General features: G+C 45.0%; 1 protein-coding gene across 1 annotated transcript in view; it reads left to right on the top strand.

Annotated features, from left to right (window-relative positions):
* Positions 1-18,895, top strand: part of LOC146776319 (polycystin-1-like protein 3) — a 729,731-nt gene that overhangs the window by 121,224 nt on the left and 589,612 nt on the right. The window contains exon 9 of the mRNA XM_085639623.1: positions 1,442-1,672. Coding sequence (XP_085495749.1) covers positions 1,442-1,672 — 231 coding nt within the window. The remainder of the gene's footprint in view (positions 1-1,441; positions 1,673-18,895) is intronic.

Here is an 18,895-nt window from a genome sequence, read left to right as displayed (position 1 = left end):
CTGTGGCCAATTCCATGCCATGCACGACCAAAGGCATGGGATTGGCTGGAACAAAACTAAGTTTAAAGTAACATTATAGTTAGGTGTGATAAAAAGATCTGTTTTTGTTTACAAAAAAAACAATTCACTGAAAAAATAAAAGGTTAAAGTAACGTTGTAGTTAGGTGAATATGACAGTGACAACATTAACATTTTTAACGAAAAAAACACAGAAATTCACCAGTTAGAGTTGGCAGAGCTAACTATAACTTGCACCCCCGCCATGCACTGCTTATGACCTCACATATTACATCACTTGTGACATGTTTTATGACATCTTTATGACATCACTGATGACAGGTCCAATGACATCACTGATGACATAATCCAATCTCCTTTTGCACACATTAGTGTATAAATGGGTAAAGCATTAGAGCTATGAAAGCAAGTGCAAAATAACTCAGAATAATATGAAGCATCATTACTTCTATCATACATACAACCCCCGTAGGTAAAGCAACTATAATGTTACTTTAACCTTTGTTTTTTGTGTGAATATAAATAAATAAATAATTATTTTAAAGTTTATTGATACACCTATTTTCTATTTAAAAGAATAGCATTATTTTTTTTATTAAAAATATTTTAGATTCATTCTAAGTAGCTTTGAATCTATTGTAATACATACGAAATAAAAACAATAATTTTATTGCAATGGATTCCTTAAAATAGTCTTTAAAAGTATAATTTATAAATTAATTAAATATATTTAAATAAATGTATTAATTCATGACATTTTAACTTAATGTGCTATCACACTTTATCTTATTAGTTTAAGACTTAAACGTTTAACAAATTATGTCACATTATTATTTTATATTGAATGTTTTTCAAAAGATTTTTAAGTTAAGTGCTTTTTTCTAATTTTCCCTATGGTTTTCCTGGCGGTGAAGGTCTCCGTCTGACAGGTTTGCACTGATAAATCCTGTTGTAGGATTCTCCACTCCCCGAATTCAGGGGGTGGAGACATGTAAGTCTACACTTTGGAGTAACAATCAGAAATATTGAAAAGCAAAAAGAGTGTAAAGTTACCCCAAAGTGTAGACATATATTTACACGTGAGTACATTTATGCATGTACATTTTTTTGTGAATAGGGCTCACAGAGATGAAGCATAAGCAATCCAAGATATAAGAGAAGATGCAAAGATGGTAATATCTTGGAAAGTTAGTGTTGCCACTATTGTGAGATTGACTATGTCATGCACTTGAAAGTTCTAAGCATAAGAGGATTCTATTAATGTGTACAAGGTGTGCCATTTGAGGGGCTTGTAACCAGTTGACATGTGAACATGAACTTGCCACAATTAATATCTTATCACCTCAAGTTTGGGTGTTATGTGTCAGCAAAATGTTCTTGCTGTCCCATCATGTGATGTGGATACATTATTCTTGATCTGCAGGTTGGACCAAAGACAACAGCAACTGCCACTCAGTGCCTGTGCCACCACCTCACCTTCTTTGGCAGCACATTTCTCGTCATGCCCAGGGTGGTGGATATCAGAGACACAGTCAAGTTGTTTGCTAATGCTGCCAACAATCCAGTTGTACTGATTCTTTTGGGGATTCTTGCAGGCTTGTATATCCTCACTGCCATTTGGTCTTACATGAAAGATAAACAAGACAGGACCAAGGTAAGAAATTGTGTTTATGGCTCTTAATTCTAAAAATGCACATGTCCCACTTTTGCCTGTTTCAGGTACTGGACTGTCCCATTCATTTCTCACAATGCATGTTAACTTTCAACTCATCAGTTCACAAACATTGTCATTCCCCAAGAAATATCCTATTGGTAAGTGTCATACATTTATCTCATTTCCCAAGTCTGAAAGAGAAAATTCTCCAATTCACCATTACAAATTCACTATCAGGTCTGTGGACTGGCCAGAGGTTTGGAGCAAAATTGATGTGAAGGTTGCATTCTCGATTCAGATTTTACAGAGAAGTATCAGTGACTTAATGGGCTTAGAGGACATATTGCAACCAGGGTGAAGTTCTTTAGGAATGTATAGGATTCAGTTTGCATGGTAAGGGAAGTCCTACATTGAGATAGTCTTTTAGATGGAGCAGTAGATGGACTTTAGGATCTCATGCTTCACTCATGCACACAATGCTTCGTCCTTTCACCCCAAGGTCAATGGTGGGTAAACATGGAAAATTAGTTATCTTTGTACTTCTAATACTGCTGTTAGGCAGGTGTATGGACTGATAATGTTTGACCCCATTTCGTCAGCTAGCATTCACTTCCCATTCTCCAACATGCTCAGTTTAAGATCTTGTGCATGGCTAATATCTATACTTGAAGGAAACCTGATCCTTTCTTCACGACTTTTTTGTTTCCTACTGTTCCTCTAGATATCAGTGCTCTGGCTCTACACTGCTGCTAGTCTTGCATGAGGCAGTGGCCGGGCTATTTATAGCCTGGGTTGAGGGGTTTAAGAATGATTTTCATTTTCACCTGCTTCAAATAACTTTATCTTTAAGAAGGTGCTCAAAACCTACCCTTTTCTGCTAAACTCACTCACTACTCTTCTTTTCCCGACCTGCCAGATTTTCTTTCCCTCATCGTCCTTTTTGCATCTCAATGCCTCACAGACTCCAGTTCGCTTGTGCCATGATGTCATGCAGTGAATGTGTGCTTTTGCAAATACACATATCAAGTCAAATGTTCCTGCTAGGAACTGTTTAGTAATTAAGGTAAGTGAGCCACAGGTTTCGGTTCACAACTGCATTTTATTCCTTATCCTGTTACAGTTAATGGGAACGCATTAGACTTTCACTTGATGGTTCCGTGGGCATCATTTAGGGGTTGACAGGTGTAACAGCTGCCTCCCTTGTCTTGCCCTTCAATACCCCTGCCACTGCTCTTGCAACATCTGGTCAAGGGCCATCAAGGCAGAGACAGAAACATAAATCAAATAGAGCTTTAGGATCCCTGTTTTTCTGTAGTTTTCACTCCTTACCCATCCCAGAGCCCCCCAGCAATAAATACGGTTCTGCTGGAAGGACTTCTGTTGGTGAAAGGAGTTACCCTCTGATGTCATAAGAAGCACAAGGTTACATGATATCATTTCTGGAAGTCCAAGCATTTTGGTAACTTAGCATTCATGAATACTGTTAGTCAATCACAGTTATAAAATTCTAGGGCTAAAAGTTCCGAAATCCTTCCATAATTTTAGCCAGTCTATGTACACCTGTGCCAGTCATTTTGTAGTGAGTGACTTCCACGACATAAAAATTAAAGTCACCAATTAGGTGAGGTGCCATGTGGGATTCTCCTTTTTACGTTTTTTGTTTCTAAAAGAACAATGGAAGGTGACACGGTGACACATAAATGTTGCAGCCAAGTATATGTGGAGCAACATGGTTCTTGTGAAGAATGATAGCTCTAATAGTAAATCATAAGTTGCTTTATGCATTGTTTCTGTGTTATTTTCTGTATAGTGGATTACCAGTAGGTTATCCAACACTGGTACGCGGTGAATCAATATCATATTCCCAGTATTACTGTTGACTAAGTTTAGGAAACTGGGTTTTTGTTGCAGTATACCCCTCTTTATGCTTGGTGTCTGGTGCAATTTTAACAGAAAGCGTGCTGGGTTCCTGCTAACCATATCCCCAGCACCAGTGTTCTTTCCCTAAACTCCGATTGTGTCAAGTACCCCACAAGGCTCACCTGTGGCTTGTGGAGTGTTCTCGCAGAGACGACATGAGCTATCGCCCCCCGTACCCACCTCACCCCAGTAGGGAGCGTACACCAACAGGGATGGAGATGGATCGGGGAAGGTAGCCAAGGAGGGTAGGGATGATGCGTGGATGGTCAACAGAGAACCCGGGAACCTCCCTGGGATGTGACAACCTTCGATTCTGCCTGGGAAGGAAAACAAGGGAGACCAGTTAGAACAGGAACGCGCAACCCCCTATCTAAGTTACCTCTTATGCGCCTGGGGCTCGGATAATCACCTGGTAAAGACAGCGTGGTGAATAAAGGAAAAACCAAAACGATAAGCGCTCCTGCGCGATCTGCTTCCTTCGGCCTGAAAGAAGGAGTGACGATAACCAGCTTCCTTGCGTCTTAACGTAAAGAAAAACAAAGCGCTCCAGCGCGGTGTCTGCAAATGCCCTCTTAAGCGCTCCCAGCGCGGTGTCCAGCAATTGCCCCCAAACGCTCCAGCGCGGTGTCAGCAAAAGCCCTCAAAGTGCTCCCAGCGCGGTGTCCAGCAAAGTGCCCCCCAAAGCGCTCCAGCGCGTTGTCAGCAAAAGCCCTCATAGCGCTCCCAGCGCGGTGTTCAGCAAAGTGCCCCCCAAAGCGCTCCAGCGCGGTGTCTGCAAATGCCCTCTAAGCGCCCCCAGAGCGGTGTCCAGCAATTACCCCCAAGCGCTCCAGCGCGGTGTCAGCAAAAGTTCCCAAAGATTACACCAACCTGCTCAGAGGTACGGGATATCCAGGCAACAGGAACGACAGCAGCGTTAATCCGAAGCGCTGAGCCGGCGGGAACCGCTGTTGTTTATGTGGTGTCCCCCGGAAGCGCGGTTTCCGGTCGGAAGCTAGACCGCCAACCGCCTGCTACGTGACAGGAACGAAAACCCGATCCCGCATGCACAAAGAGGTAAAGTGCTGCGGACTGCCGGGAACCATGACAGATTGTTGCACAATAGGCACCCCTTTTAGGATCCCTGTAAGTCCCTAGGAAGTGATACCCCTAGTACCTAGGGCCTTGGAACTAAAGAGGGTCCCATAGGGCTGCTGCACGAATAGTGTCACCCTAAGGGACCCCTCACTAAGCTCATGCAAACTGCCATTGCAGCCTGCATGTCTTGGTGCTGAGAAAACTGAAGAGTCTTCATGGCACACACCCCTGTGTGCCATGCCTGCCATGACTACATGTGGCATAGGTATGTCACCCCTATGGCTGGCCTTAACCACCCTAAGGCAGGGTGTGCTATACCTACATGTGGGCATATCTGGGAGAGTGGATATGTCCCGGTGATATCTAAGTTCAATCTTAGATATTACAAGTGCACAGGAAAGTTATAAGGAGTACGTGGGATGGATTCTCATCATTACGAGATCTCCAGCTGCATGATGGCTTTACTGTATCCCACGGGGTTTGGCAGGAGTCCTTTGAAAACCTACCAACTGCTAGTGTGTTGACTCATTGGTCTTGACCAGACAGCCACCATAGACAGATTTCTGACCTCTTGAGGGGAGCCTTTGCTCTCGGAGGCCAGGAACAAAGCCTGCTCTGGGCAGAGGTGCTCACACCTTGTCCAGGCAAGATGGGCATTCAAAGGCAGGAAGTTTCAAAGGCCTGCCGCCTCTGTTATGTGACCCGAGGCCTCTCCAGATAGTGAAGTTGCCACCACCTGTCCTGACTCCACTTTTTGGCTGCAAGACAGGCGGGAACATTTGTAAGATTAGGAGGTTGGCCCCACATTCAGGTTGCACCACTCCTAAGGCAGGTCAGCTGATGTGGACCTCCCTTTTTAGAATCCTCCATGTTGTTTTGGACGTCATTTGTATTCTAGGGCCAGGGTTATGTCCACCCCACACAGGAAGTGGTCACATAGAGGATGTAGACACCCTAAAGTTAGATAGCCCATTATCGACTACCTGTCTCTCTCCGTAACGCCCCTAACTTGAGTATTTAGGTGGCCCTCCTGTGCCCAAGAACTCAGATTCAGCAGAAGAAGGATGAAGAAGAGTCACTGCCTAGCGAGAACTGCAGCAGAACTTTGGACTTTGGCACGAAACTCTGCCCGTCCACAGTCCTCTCTCAAAATTGCGATATTTTTTATTTTTATTGAGCAGACTAAGCAACAAAGAAAACAGCACTGCATTATGATCAGAACAAACAAGATGCTATACATTAACTTGGAGACTAGCAGATAATCATACATAGTAGAGAGGAAAAATGCAAGGGAGGACAGAGAATCTAATTAATGCATTTTTCTAAGACTTCACATCTAACAATACCCTAGGAGTTTAATTCTACAATATAAGATAGATTGTATGATATAAAGTGCTGGTGTGCTAAAGTGCTATTGAAAGAAGAGGAAAAAAATAATAATTAAGTAGATCAATTATTTTCCTTTGTTAAATCGAATTTAAAGGATTGAATGAATTATCTTGTTTCCCTTAAATTTTGAAACTTATGAATAATAAAATTGCTCTTAATCAATATTTAGTAAAGCAATGCTAAAGTGCTATAGATTTAGCCAAGCCTGAAGGGACAAAAAAAGAACAAACCTCCAATTTAAACATAAAAATAAATTATCCTACGTTTTCCTAGAGTTTAAAAAAATATAAATAGTAACATTGGGCTTTAGCAATATAGAGTGAAAACAGGGCTATAGTGCTTTGATTTATTTTTCTTTTTTCCCTCTCCTTCCCTCTTTCTCTTTCCCTTTTACCCCTAGCTTAGTAATTTAATTAGATGAACTAGAGTTTCACTCATATTTCTAATATAGCACGTAATCAGATTACTTTCTAACTTTCTCTCCTTCCCCCCAAAGGAACCCAGGAGGAGCATTTAGAAAGTTGCGACCAGTGCTAAAGTAAAAAAAAAACCACAGTGCTCTTATCCTGCAAGATTCCTGAGGCACACATAAAGTACAGTGTTTGTCTATTGTAGACGGAAATACAGACCTCATATAATAGCATATTCCTGGTACCGAAACCCCTTTATCTAAAGAGTGTTTTAAGACTTTTAGAAATAAGACTCTCAACAAGCTTAATCTTTTATTATAAAGTGTGCAAACATGCATATGAAATATCAATGTGGAAAGAGAAGAGTGGGGGAACGTTATCTCCTGGTCTTTTCAAGCTGATATGAATTGATGTGAGTCTCCTAACAGCCCAGTAATCGTTGCCCCCAACCTTACCCTCTTAGTGCCAATATTGCCAAATGTTGTTCATTTTTTCAAAGCCTCTACACATTTGGCATAGGCCTCTTAAAAATTCATAGTGCAGGACATTTTATTCCTCCATTCTACTAACGAAAATGCCTTTGCCTATCTCCAATTCTGAAGAATAAGGGAGCGAGCAATGGATAGAGCTATTGAAACAAAATATGGTTGAGCTTTTGTTAATGATGGGCTGGCTTTAGAAGCACCGAATAAAACTAATGTGGCCTCAGGCATAATCAGATGAGTAATAGCGTTGCTGATAGCTGTGAATACTTGACTCCATGAATTTGTGAAGTGTGTACAAGTAAAAACTGTATGAAGCCAACGACCTTGACCTGCTTAATGGCAACGGAAGCAAATATTTGGCGCCGTATGATTTCCTAGCTCTGAAATTAATTGCCAGTCGCTTACTGAAACACTGCATTCAGTTTTTTTAAATACCTTTGATAGAAAAGCTGATAAATCAAGCTTCGTGGTGAGATTCTGCAGAAACCTGTAGCAATTGCCAATTCCAAATCATTGGAATATTACAAGTGCTCTGTTTATCGATTGAGTCCCTGGGTTTACATTGTTGCATTGAGCCTGGAGAAAATGTGTGATCTTATTAAAGCTTAAAAAATGTTGTACGCATTGTGAGCCAACCCGTTCTCGTAATTCCTGCCATTAAATAATTTATGCTTGTCTAAAAAAGTCAGTGAATGTTTTGAATCCTACAGAATTCCAATAGCTAATATCCTTCTCTACAAGGGGCAAACCCATATATTTACTCTCCTGAAGCTGGACTGGGGAAACATTTAAAGGAGTTTCAAAGACTTTTCCCAATGCATCCATACAGCAACAGATGTCTCAAAGAAATTTGTATCTTGGTTGTTTTGGTAGTTTTGCTGTTTTTATAAAAAACTGGTGTGCTTGTAGCTGATTCTTGTATCATTTTCTCTAAAAAAATATTTATCTGATCCATTAACCTGATTTAAATAGCATGAATGTACATCAATTAGTGCTGCCTGATAATAAATATGACTATTGGAGCATGTCAACCACCTTGTGATTTATCGAGTTGTAGCACCGATAGCCTGAGCCTCGCTGATTTTTTTATTCTATATAAAGCTCCTCACAATGAATCTAGTTCCTGGAAAAAACTATTGGGAACTTTTATAGGAACATTAGAGAATAAAAAAATTAATAACGGTTGAATCAACATTTGTGAGCATTGATATACGGCCTATTATAGTCAAGGGAAGAAGAGCCCATTTATCAAGCAAGCCCTTGATTTTATATAACATTTTGGTGTAATTCAACTGAAAAAAACTGTAGAAGTTATTTGTAACGAATATGCCAAGGTATCTGATTGGGAACCCTGCCTTAGTGCAAGACTGTAGTGATAGTGGGAGATCGTCCACTGCCACGTTGAAAAGCAATAGTTCTGTTTTAGTCTGATTGATCTTATACCCTCCTATTTTAGTAAAATCTGCAATAATCTGGAAGGCTCATTCTATATTGTCATTATCTGTGTTGAGTTATAGAATCCTGTCATCAGCAAATAATTGTAATTTTGCGATCCCGAGCATTGGAGAATTTAAATTTGCCCTACTACGAATTTGTATTGCAAGTCGTTCTATAAAGAAAGTAAATAAAAGCGGGGAAAGGGGGCACCCCTGACGTGTGCCTCTTTTGATCTTAAGTAGACCTGCTACCCTGGAATCAACCACCTGCTTGGATTGGGCGCTATTATATGGATTGGTTAGCATCGAAATTACCTGGGGGGGGACCACATTTTCCTAAGCAATAAAATAGGGCGTTCCAATTCACCAGATGGAATGCCTTCTCGGGCATCGATTGTCATCAGTAGGTCTTTTACATGATTTACTGAAAAATATTCTTTGGCCTAAATCAGAAACTGAGTATTTGAAGATATTAAACGCCCTGCTATAAACCCAGCCTGATCTGAATGTATTAGGTGTTGTGCTGCTGGAGTAACACAGATAGCCCAAAGCTTCATTAGCAATTTATAGTCTGTATTAAGCAGGCTGATCGGCCTGTAAGAATGAAGAGATTTTGGATTCTTATCCTTTATAAGAAATGATACTATAATTGCTTTTTGAAAGGTTGAGGGGATCTTACCCCCGCTTTTGATAAAATTAAATAGATCGACTAAGAATAGAAGAAAGTCGCTTGAGACTGTTTTTAAAAATTCTGTAGGTAGGCCGTCATTTCCGCAGGCTTTTGTATTGGGCATATATTTAGGGTTTGTTGAATCTCCAAGAAAGTTATAGGTTTCAGCATCACCTGAAGATTTGATTCGGATAAAAGAGGCAAAGTCAATGAAGCATAGTACTGACTAATAAGGCTCCTGGATGCCGTATATTGAGTCTGATAAATAGCAGAATAATGTTGAAAAAAAGTTTTTGAATTTCTTCCTGGTCAGTGACCTTCTGCCCTGTGATTGGATGTTCTAAACTAAAGAAATTACCACATCCTTCTCTTTTTTTAGTCTAGTTGACCAGGCGAGAAACTTGCCGATGTGTTGATTCTCCTCATATATTTTTTGTTGATAGGTGTTCGATTTTTTGATTTCTTCCAGAGTAAAAAAATCACTTTTTTTTTTTTGCTTTGCAGTAGCAATTGCGCCTGGCTCTATCTCGTGCCCGTTGTTTTGTACCCTGACTCTAATTACATTTTCTAAAATAGCATGCAGGCTTGCAATCTGCTCAATGCGTTTGTTGTGTTTTCTTGATTTTAATGCTATGATCCTTCCCCTTAAAGTTGCTTTAAATACCTCCTAAATTGATAATAATTTAGCTGTATTGGAATTGAGGATGAAAAAGTCTAAAATGAACTGCTTTGTCTCCTCCACCCAAATGGGATCGGACAGCAAAGATCTGTCAAATTGCCATCTGGATCCATCCCCATCTTTTGGCCAGATTTCAACCTCTAAGGAGACGAGGGAATGATCTGAAAAAGCATTGGAGAGGATATCTGTTCGGCCCCTGTTTAGTGATGTAGATATTTTTAAAAATCAATTTGTGAGCTGTTTTAAATCTGTACGAATAACATGTAAACCATCTACCTTCTGGGTAATCCTCTCTCCAGGGGTCAATCAACTTTAATATTTCGAATATCTTTTTGGTTTTGGGCTTGAGCTGCTTTTTGTTTTTGTTGGAGGTATCTTTGACTAGCTGTTGTATAAAATGTAAGTCTCTCCTGCAAATCAGGGGCCTAAAGCTCCAAAGGCAAAATCGAAAATCCTTATGAGGGCATCTGTTTCGTCGCTGGTAGGACCATAATAGTTTATAAGATTGATGTTTTGCCCATTTATTATTACTTTGACCCATAGCCACCTCCAATGTAGGTCTCGAATGGCTTCCCTCACCTCCCAGTCAACTCTATTACACAAATATATGGCAACTCCCCGAACTGCAGAGCTTGCAGACATTAAATATGCATGTGAGTACATACATGGGATTCTCAACTTTGGCGTATTACTCTTTAAGTGGGTCTCCTGAAAATATATAACGGCAGGTGAAAAGGAAGCTAGCCCGCTCATCACATTAGCATATTTTCGCTTATTGGCTATCCCATTAATGTTGCATGAAAGAATCTGATTACACTTCGGTTCAGCCTTCTACTAGCACTTATGTTTTGTTGCATAACATTTGGTAATTGTTTTCTGACCTCATTGCATCTGCTCATTTTTCCGACTAAAGGTGCTCCCTGAAAAACTCCAGTGCACCCCAAAATATCCCCGATTAGGGAGGGGAGAACCCGTGTTGCTCCCGTCCCTGCGATGTTGAAGCTAATGTGACTTGGTTTGGCACTTAGGTCATCACATCGGCGGTGACCGCCATAACTTGATCACAAAAGAAAAAAGAAACAAGAAAAAAGAAAAAATTCCAATTTTACAATCCCTTCATCCTCATCCCAGTCTGACCCCCCCAATTACTGTCTCAGTTTTTCTGTTGCAGGATCTCTTTCACCTATTCCACTGAGTGTAGGATCTGAAACTCTCCTTTGGCAAGTATTTTTAGTTTTGACTGTTGGCCTATAGATGCCTGGTAACCTGGATTCTTTAATTCATTCAGCATTGTTCTGAATTCACGGCCACGCCTTGCGGCTGCAGTTGACATGTTGAAATAGATGTTGACCCGAAACCTGTCTTCTGTTTGAAACCTCTTTATTTTAATGGCAGTAGCTAAAATCGACTCCTTTATACGATAGTCACCGAAATTGACAAGGAACGTGCGTGGATATTTAACATTAGGCAGCTGGTGAAATGGGACACGATGAGCTCCTATAATCGAGTGAAAGTCTCTACTGGACTGTTTGTCTGGGATCGCATACTTTTGAATGAGATCTGAAATGAATTTAATGGTATCTTACCCAGTTCCCTGCCCTTCCGAGATGACCACAAAATGCAAGTTCGACCTCCTTGACCTATTCTCAAACTCTTTACGCTTGATCTGAATTTATTCAAGCTCTCTAATATGTTTAGATTGACAATGTTCAAGTTTTTCTGGACGTCCTCAAGATTGGAGATTCGTTGCTCTGCAAGGGCTAGTTTCTGATTTAGCTGCAAGATATTGTCATTGATCCTTTTTAGCTGGCCCTTGACTTCTGGTTGGGTTTTTTCCTGTGCATTTCTTAATTGTCTTATTTCCTGCAAAATTTCGCTCAGAGTAACTTGTGATCGGAGATTATCTACAACTTCTTCTGCTAGGCGTTCCTTATTTACCCCTGACTCCGGTTGCAATATTTCTTTGCCTTGTACTATTGAGAAAAGAGTTGCTTTTTAAGTTTCTGGCTGCCTCTTAGCAATGTCCTGGACATTTGTTCCAATCGTGGAAAAGTTACTTTCCTCGGGCAATGGACTTGATGATGGAAGGAATTGAGCTATCAGTTGTGTATCTTGGACCCCTGCCGGAGATTCAGAAACTGCCTGAGCTATTTTCTTTGCCGCCTTTAGCCCAAACAGTGTATATGAGGGTTTGGATCCGAGGCTATCGGCTAGTAGAATCGCTAGTGTCTCTGGAGAGCATCTATTTACTCGACCTACAACCTCTTGCAGAGAAGGTTTTTTCTGAAAATGTAAGAGCTCATTTTCTTGGCTCAGCTAGCAGCCTGCCTCTCCCAACTCAGGTGAGACCAATAATCTGTAGCGTGTACCACTCAGATTAAGACTTTTGTGACTCTCCTCTGTATTGGCTTCAAGATTCTCTGCGCTTAATGGGCTTAGTGATTCAATCTGTGTTTTGCCACTCAGAGTTTTCTGTGCTTTGTTAGTCTTTGGATTCTTGGCTGGGGTGCAGTCTTTTTACTGTCCCATCGTGTGCAGTCAGCCGCTTCATGATGCCTGCTTATGACAAGGTTGAAACTTGTATTAGACTGCTTCACTAAAGCACTGGAAGAGGGTGACGAAGGGAGGGTGTGTTAGCCGAGTGGTAGCAAGACACACCCGACAACAAGGAGGGGCTGCCTCCGCTACCAAACTGACTCGCTGCCCACAGTATGAGCTGGAAATATGAGACACTTTTAAGCCAGCTTCAAGCAGGACCTCCCTAAAAACAAATGTCCCAGAAAAGCTCCAGAAAAAAAGATCCCCACCTCTTACCTCACATTCCGAGCTATATAGTACAGTTCCAGGCAGTTCTAGCTCCAAGCAGCTCCAGAGAATCTGAGTAGATCGTAGTGGCAGGGCTGTGTGACAGCTGCAGCAGCCTAAATCTAGATGGATTCTCGCTTCTCTATAAGTGCTCCCTAGATGTGGAAAACAAAATCCAGGGTGAAAGGACACGTGGAGGCAGCCGGCACCCTTGAAGCTTTATAGCCAGAGCTACGTAGCCATTGCGCTGCACGACCCAAAAAGGAATCCCAGGAGTGGCGGCATGAAACAGCGCGAGCCCATCTCAGCCCAGCTCAGCCTATATCCATACGCTGCAAAAATGTGGGAGCCGCCCATAATTCATGCGACCTCAGCAGCACCCACAGCTCCCAGCCGTAGCCTGGCGAGAAGCTCCATTACACCGCTCGAACCTCACAAACGCGGCGGTCAGCTCCGGATGTGACACAACCACTAGCCAAAGAGCATGACGGAACGCTCTTTCTGGCCTGATGACTTTGAGGCAACTGAGTGACTTGTCATGCGAGCAGAAGAGCTACCAAAGCCTTGGGTTGCTTTCCAGCACTTCAAATATCACTGACAGTCTGTAGGCACCGACAAGCAAAAGTCCAGTCCACCGCATTGCAGCTCCCCATTCCAAATGACACCGCAGACGACCAGGAGAAGGTACTCGTGTTCTGGAAGGTCAGATCTGTCTCCCCACAGAGTGTGAAGATACCAGGACGAACTGGAGCCATGCAGTACCAACCCCCAGGGTACTGGACACCCTGCACCAAATACCAACAGCAAGAGTCCAGTCCAAATTTTCACTGCACCCGGTCCAAGCAGCCGTCAAGAAATGTCAGCATCACTGAGAGTGGCCCAGCTGCTTTGATTTTGCACCTGCCAGCTGTTTGTCCCTCACCATGAGGTGCATCTTTGCGCACCCAACCCAGTAGACCAAACCTCTCTGCTCCAGAGTCGCCTGGCACGGGTCCAGATGAACCAGCTGTGCCTCCGTGCTCCAAGACCCCTTGCGACCTGAGCCCCTGTTTGTAAGTTCTTGAAATTTCCCGCAAGTCCCCCTATGCAGCCTCTTTCCAGGTAGACCACTTTCTCCTTAGCGCCAGCTGCCAGCCTCACCAGCAGCCTTCTCCTGGTAGAACCCAGAATGGTCCCAAAGAACTGCTGATAGTACTTTGAACCTTGGCCCACTCCTATTCCGATCCCAGAAGGTGAAGCCGACTGTACCTACTTTTATGCATCTTTGATTTTTCCTCCCATAGGATTGCGTAAAAGCGCACAGGTTTAAAACACTTACCTATGAATATTTCTTATTGAAAACTGTATTTACCTTGAAACAAAGTTCTTTGAGTTCAAATTATATATATAAAAAAGTGTTATTTTTACAAATTGGTCTCAGATTTATTCTTTGAGTGTGTGTCCCATTTATTGCCTCAATGAGTACAACAAATGCTTAGCATTACCCTCTGATAAGTCTAACTGTTTGCTCACACCACCAGAAAAGAGAGCATTATTGTTATCTAGTTTTGCCTCTGTAAACCTATTGGGGACCCACTGGACTCTCTGCACAGTGTACTTCATTTTAGTACACCATATAGAGAGCCAGCTTCCTACACTAAGCATGTCACTTCTATTTTGCTTAATTGTTGTGTAAATATATCTCATATGGTTATCCTAAAGCTATGCATGGACTAGCACCAGACAACCCTGGTTTACTATATTCCACCTGACTCAGTTATTTTTGATTTTAATTGTGTGGAGCACAAATTATTTTGTTGGAAATATTGCTGTAATAACAAGAGCATGTGTTATTATCAAAATAAAATTGTTTGCACAATAGTGAGGTAGCTGCATAGTCTAATGTGCCCTCTGCAAAGATCAGTGCCTAATCTGTAGGTTGGAGTTCTAAATCCAAGCTGGTTCGGCTAAACTTTTCACGTTCTCCAGCATGATAAAATAAGTAGAATTGAAGTGGGTATTCTTAACATGTGATGCCCAATTTTTGCAGGGCTATATAGCAGCATTCTGATATAAATATGATTATATTAAAAAACATAATGAAAAAGAATTCAAAAGATAGAGCTCTTTCAATACAAGTAAGGATGCAAGTGGATCCTAAGCCATATAATTCCACCAGTACTTACTCTGTAAGGCGCCTGCCGTATGTAGCACCTCTTATTATATTATAAAAGACAGAACCAAGCTTAAGTCAAATATTATGTTAAGGGGGAGGAGCCTAGCGCTTGACCAAGATGGCCGCGTGAGCTTAGAGCTCCCGAGACCCTCGCGCCCTCCGTCGACTATCCTGTCTCTAATCCTGATGGTATGCATGGCACCGTGTTGCTGAGTTGTCAGGGAGGCGATTGATGCTACCCACGGTCGGATCGGCCATCGGGAACCGGACTTACGACTGGCGGAAGATTGCGGCCTAACTCCCGGGGATGCCAGGGGCTAGAGTTGGCAGGATGCCCGACTCCTAGTTGATCAACAACGGCCTGGCGAGGTGTGAACTGTCGGACGGAGGTCCTCGCTCTTTCACTTTCGGTTTCGTTCCCTTTATCTGCCCGGACACTGTAGAGCTCTGGGTGGCTTTATTACCCCAGGGACGCTCGGCGGGCTACTCTGGCGGCACAAGGCAGACCTGCTCACTCCTTATTCCTCTCTCTGAGAGGGAACAGTCTTAACTGCATTGGACTGCCTGGAGTCCATTATGTCGGGCAAAGCAGAAGGGGATCGGCTGAAGACTAAGTCCACCAGGCGGGGAACGTATTCCCAAGTCAACAGTATGGACCGCTACGCCCTCCTGAAAGCATCGCCGAGTGGATCGAGCCAGGCGCCGGATGCCCAGAAGGAGGACTCGCCTGGGACACCGGAGCTCTCCCTACAGGATGTCATGGGCGCGCTCGACGGGATGCAGTCCTCGATGGGGAGACAGTTCGAGGCCCTGGCGCATAAGGTGGATGCCATCCTGGTAGATGTCAATCTGATCCGCTCGGACCTGGGCAAGACGAACGAAGGCGTTAAGAACCTGGACCACAAGACCACGGGCCTCACTGATGATGTAGCGGATCTGCAGACCGAGGTTCGGAAGTTGAGGGCCGAGAGTGACCTCGCCGCCCGCCGGCTAGAGGACTTCGAGAGCCGGGCCAGGCGCAACAACGTGCGCGTCATCGGGGTCCCGGAGTCCTCGGATGAGGCCTCGGCGGACCTGCTGGTGGAGGATTTGGTCCTCAATCATCTGAAGCCTAAGGGCCTTGGAAAGTTTTTTGCGGTGGAAAGGGCCCATAGGGTGCCGGGCGGGCGGCCCAAGGCGGGTGCCCCGCCGCGGCCGATTGTCGCCCGGCTCTTTCATTTTCGAGATCGGGACGCTATCCTGCAAGCTTCGAGGGTGACGGGCCCAGTCCCCTTCCAGAATGCGTCGGTGAATTTTTATCCGGACTTCACCCAGCAGGTGCAGAGACAGAGACAGAGCTTCCTGGGGGTGAAGCGGAGACTTCGGGAACTGGATCTGAAGTATGCCATGCTTTTCCCTGCCAGACTACGGGTGGTGCATGAAGATCGGACATTCTTTTTTGACTCTCCTGTTATGGCCGACGAATGGCTGGACGCTTTGCCCCGGCGACGGACGGGGGACGACACAGCCGAGCATGGAGACAGTGGCCGGGATGGACAGGGCTGATATCTCAGAGCCGGCCTGACTTGATTTGACCATACTTGAAGATTTGAACGGAGTGCAGTAACTGTGGAGGGTTGCGGGAGGACGAGGGGTGCTCTTTTCCTCCCTTAGGGTACTTTTTGTAGATTTTTTGTTTTTGTAGGGCGACAGGCACACTGCAAGTTGGGGGGGCTTTGTAAGCTGCAGCAGGGGTGCAGGGTGGGGGGAGTTTTGGGGATTTTGAGTTTGTTGTTGGGGGGTTTATTTCTGCAAGGCATGATGATTATCCTCAGGGCTGTTCCATGGTGGCTCCTCGGGTGTGGGGTGGGCCTCTTTCCGTTTGAGGATGGGGGGTAGGGGCTTAAGTGTTATAAGCTGGAATGTTAATGGTTTGGGGGATCGCATCAAGAGGGGGATTGTTTTGCAATTTTTGAAACGCTCAATGCCAGATGTTGTCCTGCTGCAGGAGACGCATCTCATAGGTAATACGTGCTATGCCCTGAATAGGAAGGGGTATAAATTCATTGCACACTCGGGATTCTCTTCTGGGTCCAGGGGTGTGGGCATCCTCGTTGGAGCATCGTTGCCTTTTGAGGTGGACTCCACCATTGTTGACGATAGGGGGAGGTTTGTGGCGGTGGCGGGGCGGTGGGAAGGAAGGACTTTGGTTTTGGTTTCGGTTTATGTCCCGCCGGCCCTGCAGGCCTCCACATTTGCTGAACTGGGCAGGGCTTTGCTGACTCTCCCGGGGGGAATGCTGGTGGTGGGAGGGGATTTCAACGCTGTGGGCTCCGGACTGTTGGACAGATACCCGCCCAGGGACACAGGGGGGGCTCAGAAATGGCTTCCAGACTTCCTGGATACGTTTGGTCTGATAGACTGCTGGAGGCTCCGGCACCCCACACAGAGTCAATACACGTTTCACTCCGGGGCGCATGGTAGCCTCTCCAGGATTGATTACCTGCTCACTCCGGCCGCACATGCCTCGTTGATATCCGAGGCGAGGCACATGGCACGCGGTATCTCTGACCATTCGCCAATGTGGATCCGGCTGGATCTAGGTCGGGAGGGAGGAGGGAGGGTGGCCCCCATCAACCCATGGTATTTCCGAGACCCCAAGATGCGCAGCGCCCTGGTAAAGAAGGTAGATAATTACTTTAAGGACAATCTGGGAACCGTGGACTCGGCGGTGTCGCTGTGGGAAGCTTTTAAGACCGTCCTTCGGGGGGAAGCCCTCTCCCTGGTGGTGGCTGCCAAGAATCGGAGGGATGGCGAGGTGCGGCAAGTGGAAGAGGAGATCGCGGCCCTTGAAGGGGCTATGGAGGAGGAGGTTACAGAGTCCTCACTGCATGAGCTTTGCTTGAAGCAGGCGGAGTATAGGGACCTGGTGACGAACGCCGCTAAGACCCTCAGTAGGGAACAACAGGGCCGCCTGTATGACGTTGGTGATAAGGCAGGGAAACTCCTGGCGTGGTTGGACAGGAAAGAACGGGTCAATAGAGTGGTGCCAGAGTTGACGGGAGAGCGGGGAGAGGCGATTGTGGAACCTGAGGGGATTGTGAAGTGTTTCGCGGAGTATTTTCGTAGGGTTTATTCCTCGGTGTCGGACAGGCCGCCCGAGGACTCGTCTGATCTCCTCCGTGATATCGAGTTGCCCTGCCTCTCTGACATAGATAGGGACGATTTGGATGGTGACATAACGGTTGACGAGGTGGCGGGGGCGATTCGCGCTTTAAACTCGGGTAAGGCCTCTGGACCGAATGGACTGCCGATCGACCTGTACAAACTGTTCCCGGATAGGGTCGCCCCTCACCTGCGCGCCATGTTTTTGGAGGCGCGGGGGGATGGGATCCTTCCGTTGGATCAGCGGCTGGCGTCGATCGTGGTCATACATAAAGAGGGTAAACCCCGAGATAGGTGCGCTTCCTATCGGCCCATTTCACTCCTCAACGCTGAGCCGAAAATTCTGGCCAAACTCCTGTCTACCCGTTTGATTAGGGTACTTGGCGATTTGGTCCACCCGGATCAATCTGGCTTCATCCCGCACCGAAACACAGCATTAAACCTTAGGAGTCTTCATGGCGTCATCGCCAGGGCGGGCACGCTGCGTGAACCGGCTATTGTGGCATCTCTTGATGCCACGATGGCCTTTGACACGGTGGAGTGGGCATACTTATGGGCCGTGCTGGCCAAGTTTGGTTTCGGTCGCGGTTTTGTGAGTTGGGTTCGGTTGCTGTACGAGGGGCCACTAGCGAATGTTGTGGTGAATGGTCGGGCATCTACTCCGTTTCAGCTTGGTAGGGGTACTCGGCAGGGTTGTCCCCTGTCGCCTCTGTTGTTTGCCCTCGCCCTTGAACCGTTGGCTGCGTGGATACGTTGGCACCCCGATATACGGGGCCTTCGGTGGTCGCCTGATCACGAGGACCGTATTTCGCTTTATGCCGATGATATCCTGCTGTATCTTGCCTCACCTAAGAAGTCGCTTATAGTGGTCTGTGACGTACTCGCATCGTTCGGTAGGAACTCGGGGCTTGTGATTAATTGGGGCAAATCGTACTTGTACGTTCTTAGTGGCGAGGTCCCACCGATCCCTAGAACATGTTCGATACAGGTTGCCCAGCAGGGCTTCGTGTAATTGGGGATTTTTATATCCATGGATCCTGCTGTGCGCTATGA

Source organism: Triturus cristatus, chromosome 12, assembly GCF_964204655.1.
Source record: "Triturus cristatus chromosome 12, aTriCri1.1, whole genome shotgun sequence".
NCBI classification, from domain to species: domain Eukaryota; kingdom Metazoa; phylum Chordata; class Amphibia; order Caudata; family Salamandridae; genus Triturus; species Triturus cristatus.
Note: the sequence above shows the minus strand (reverse complement) of the source record. Positions and strands in the feature narration are given on the sequence as shown.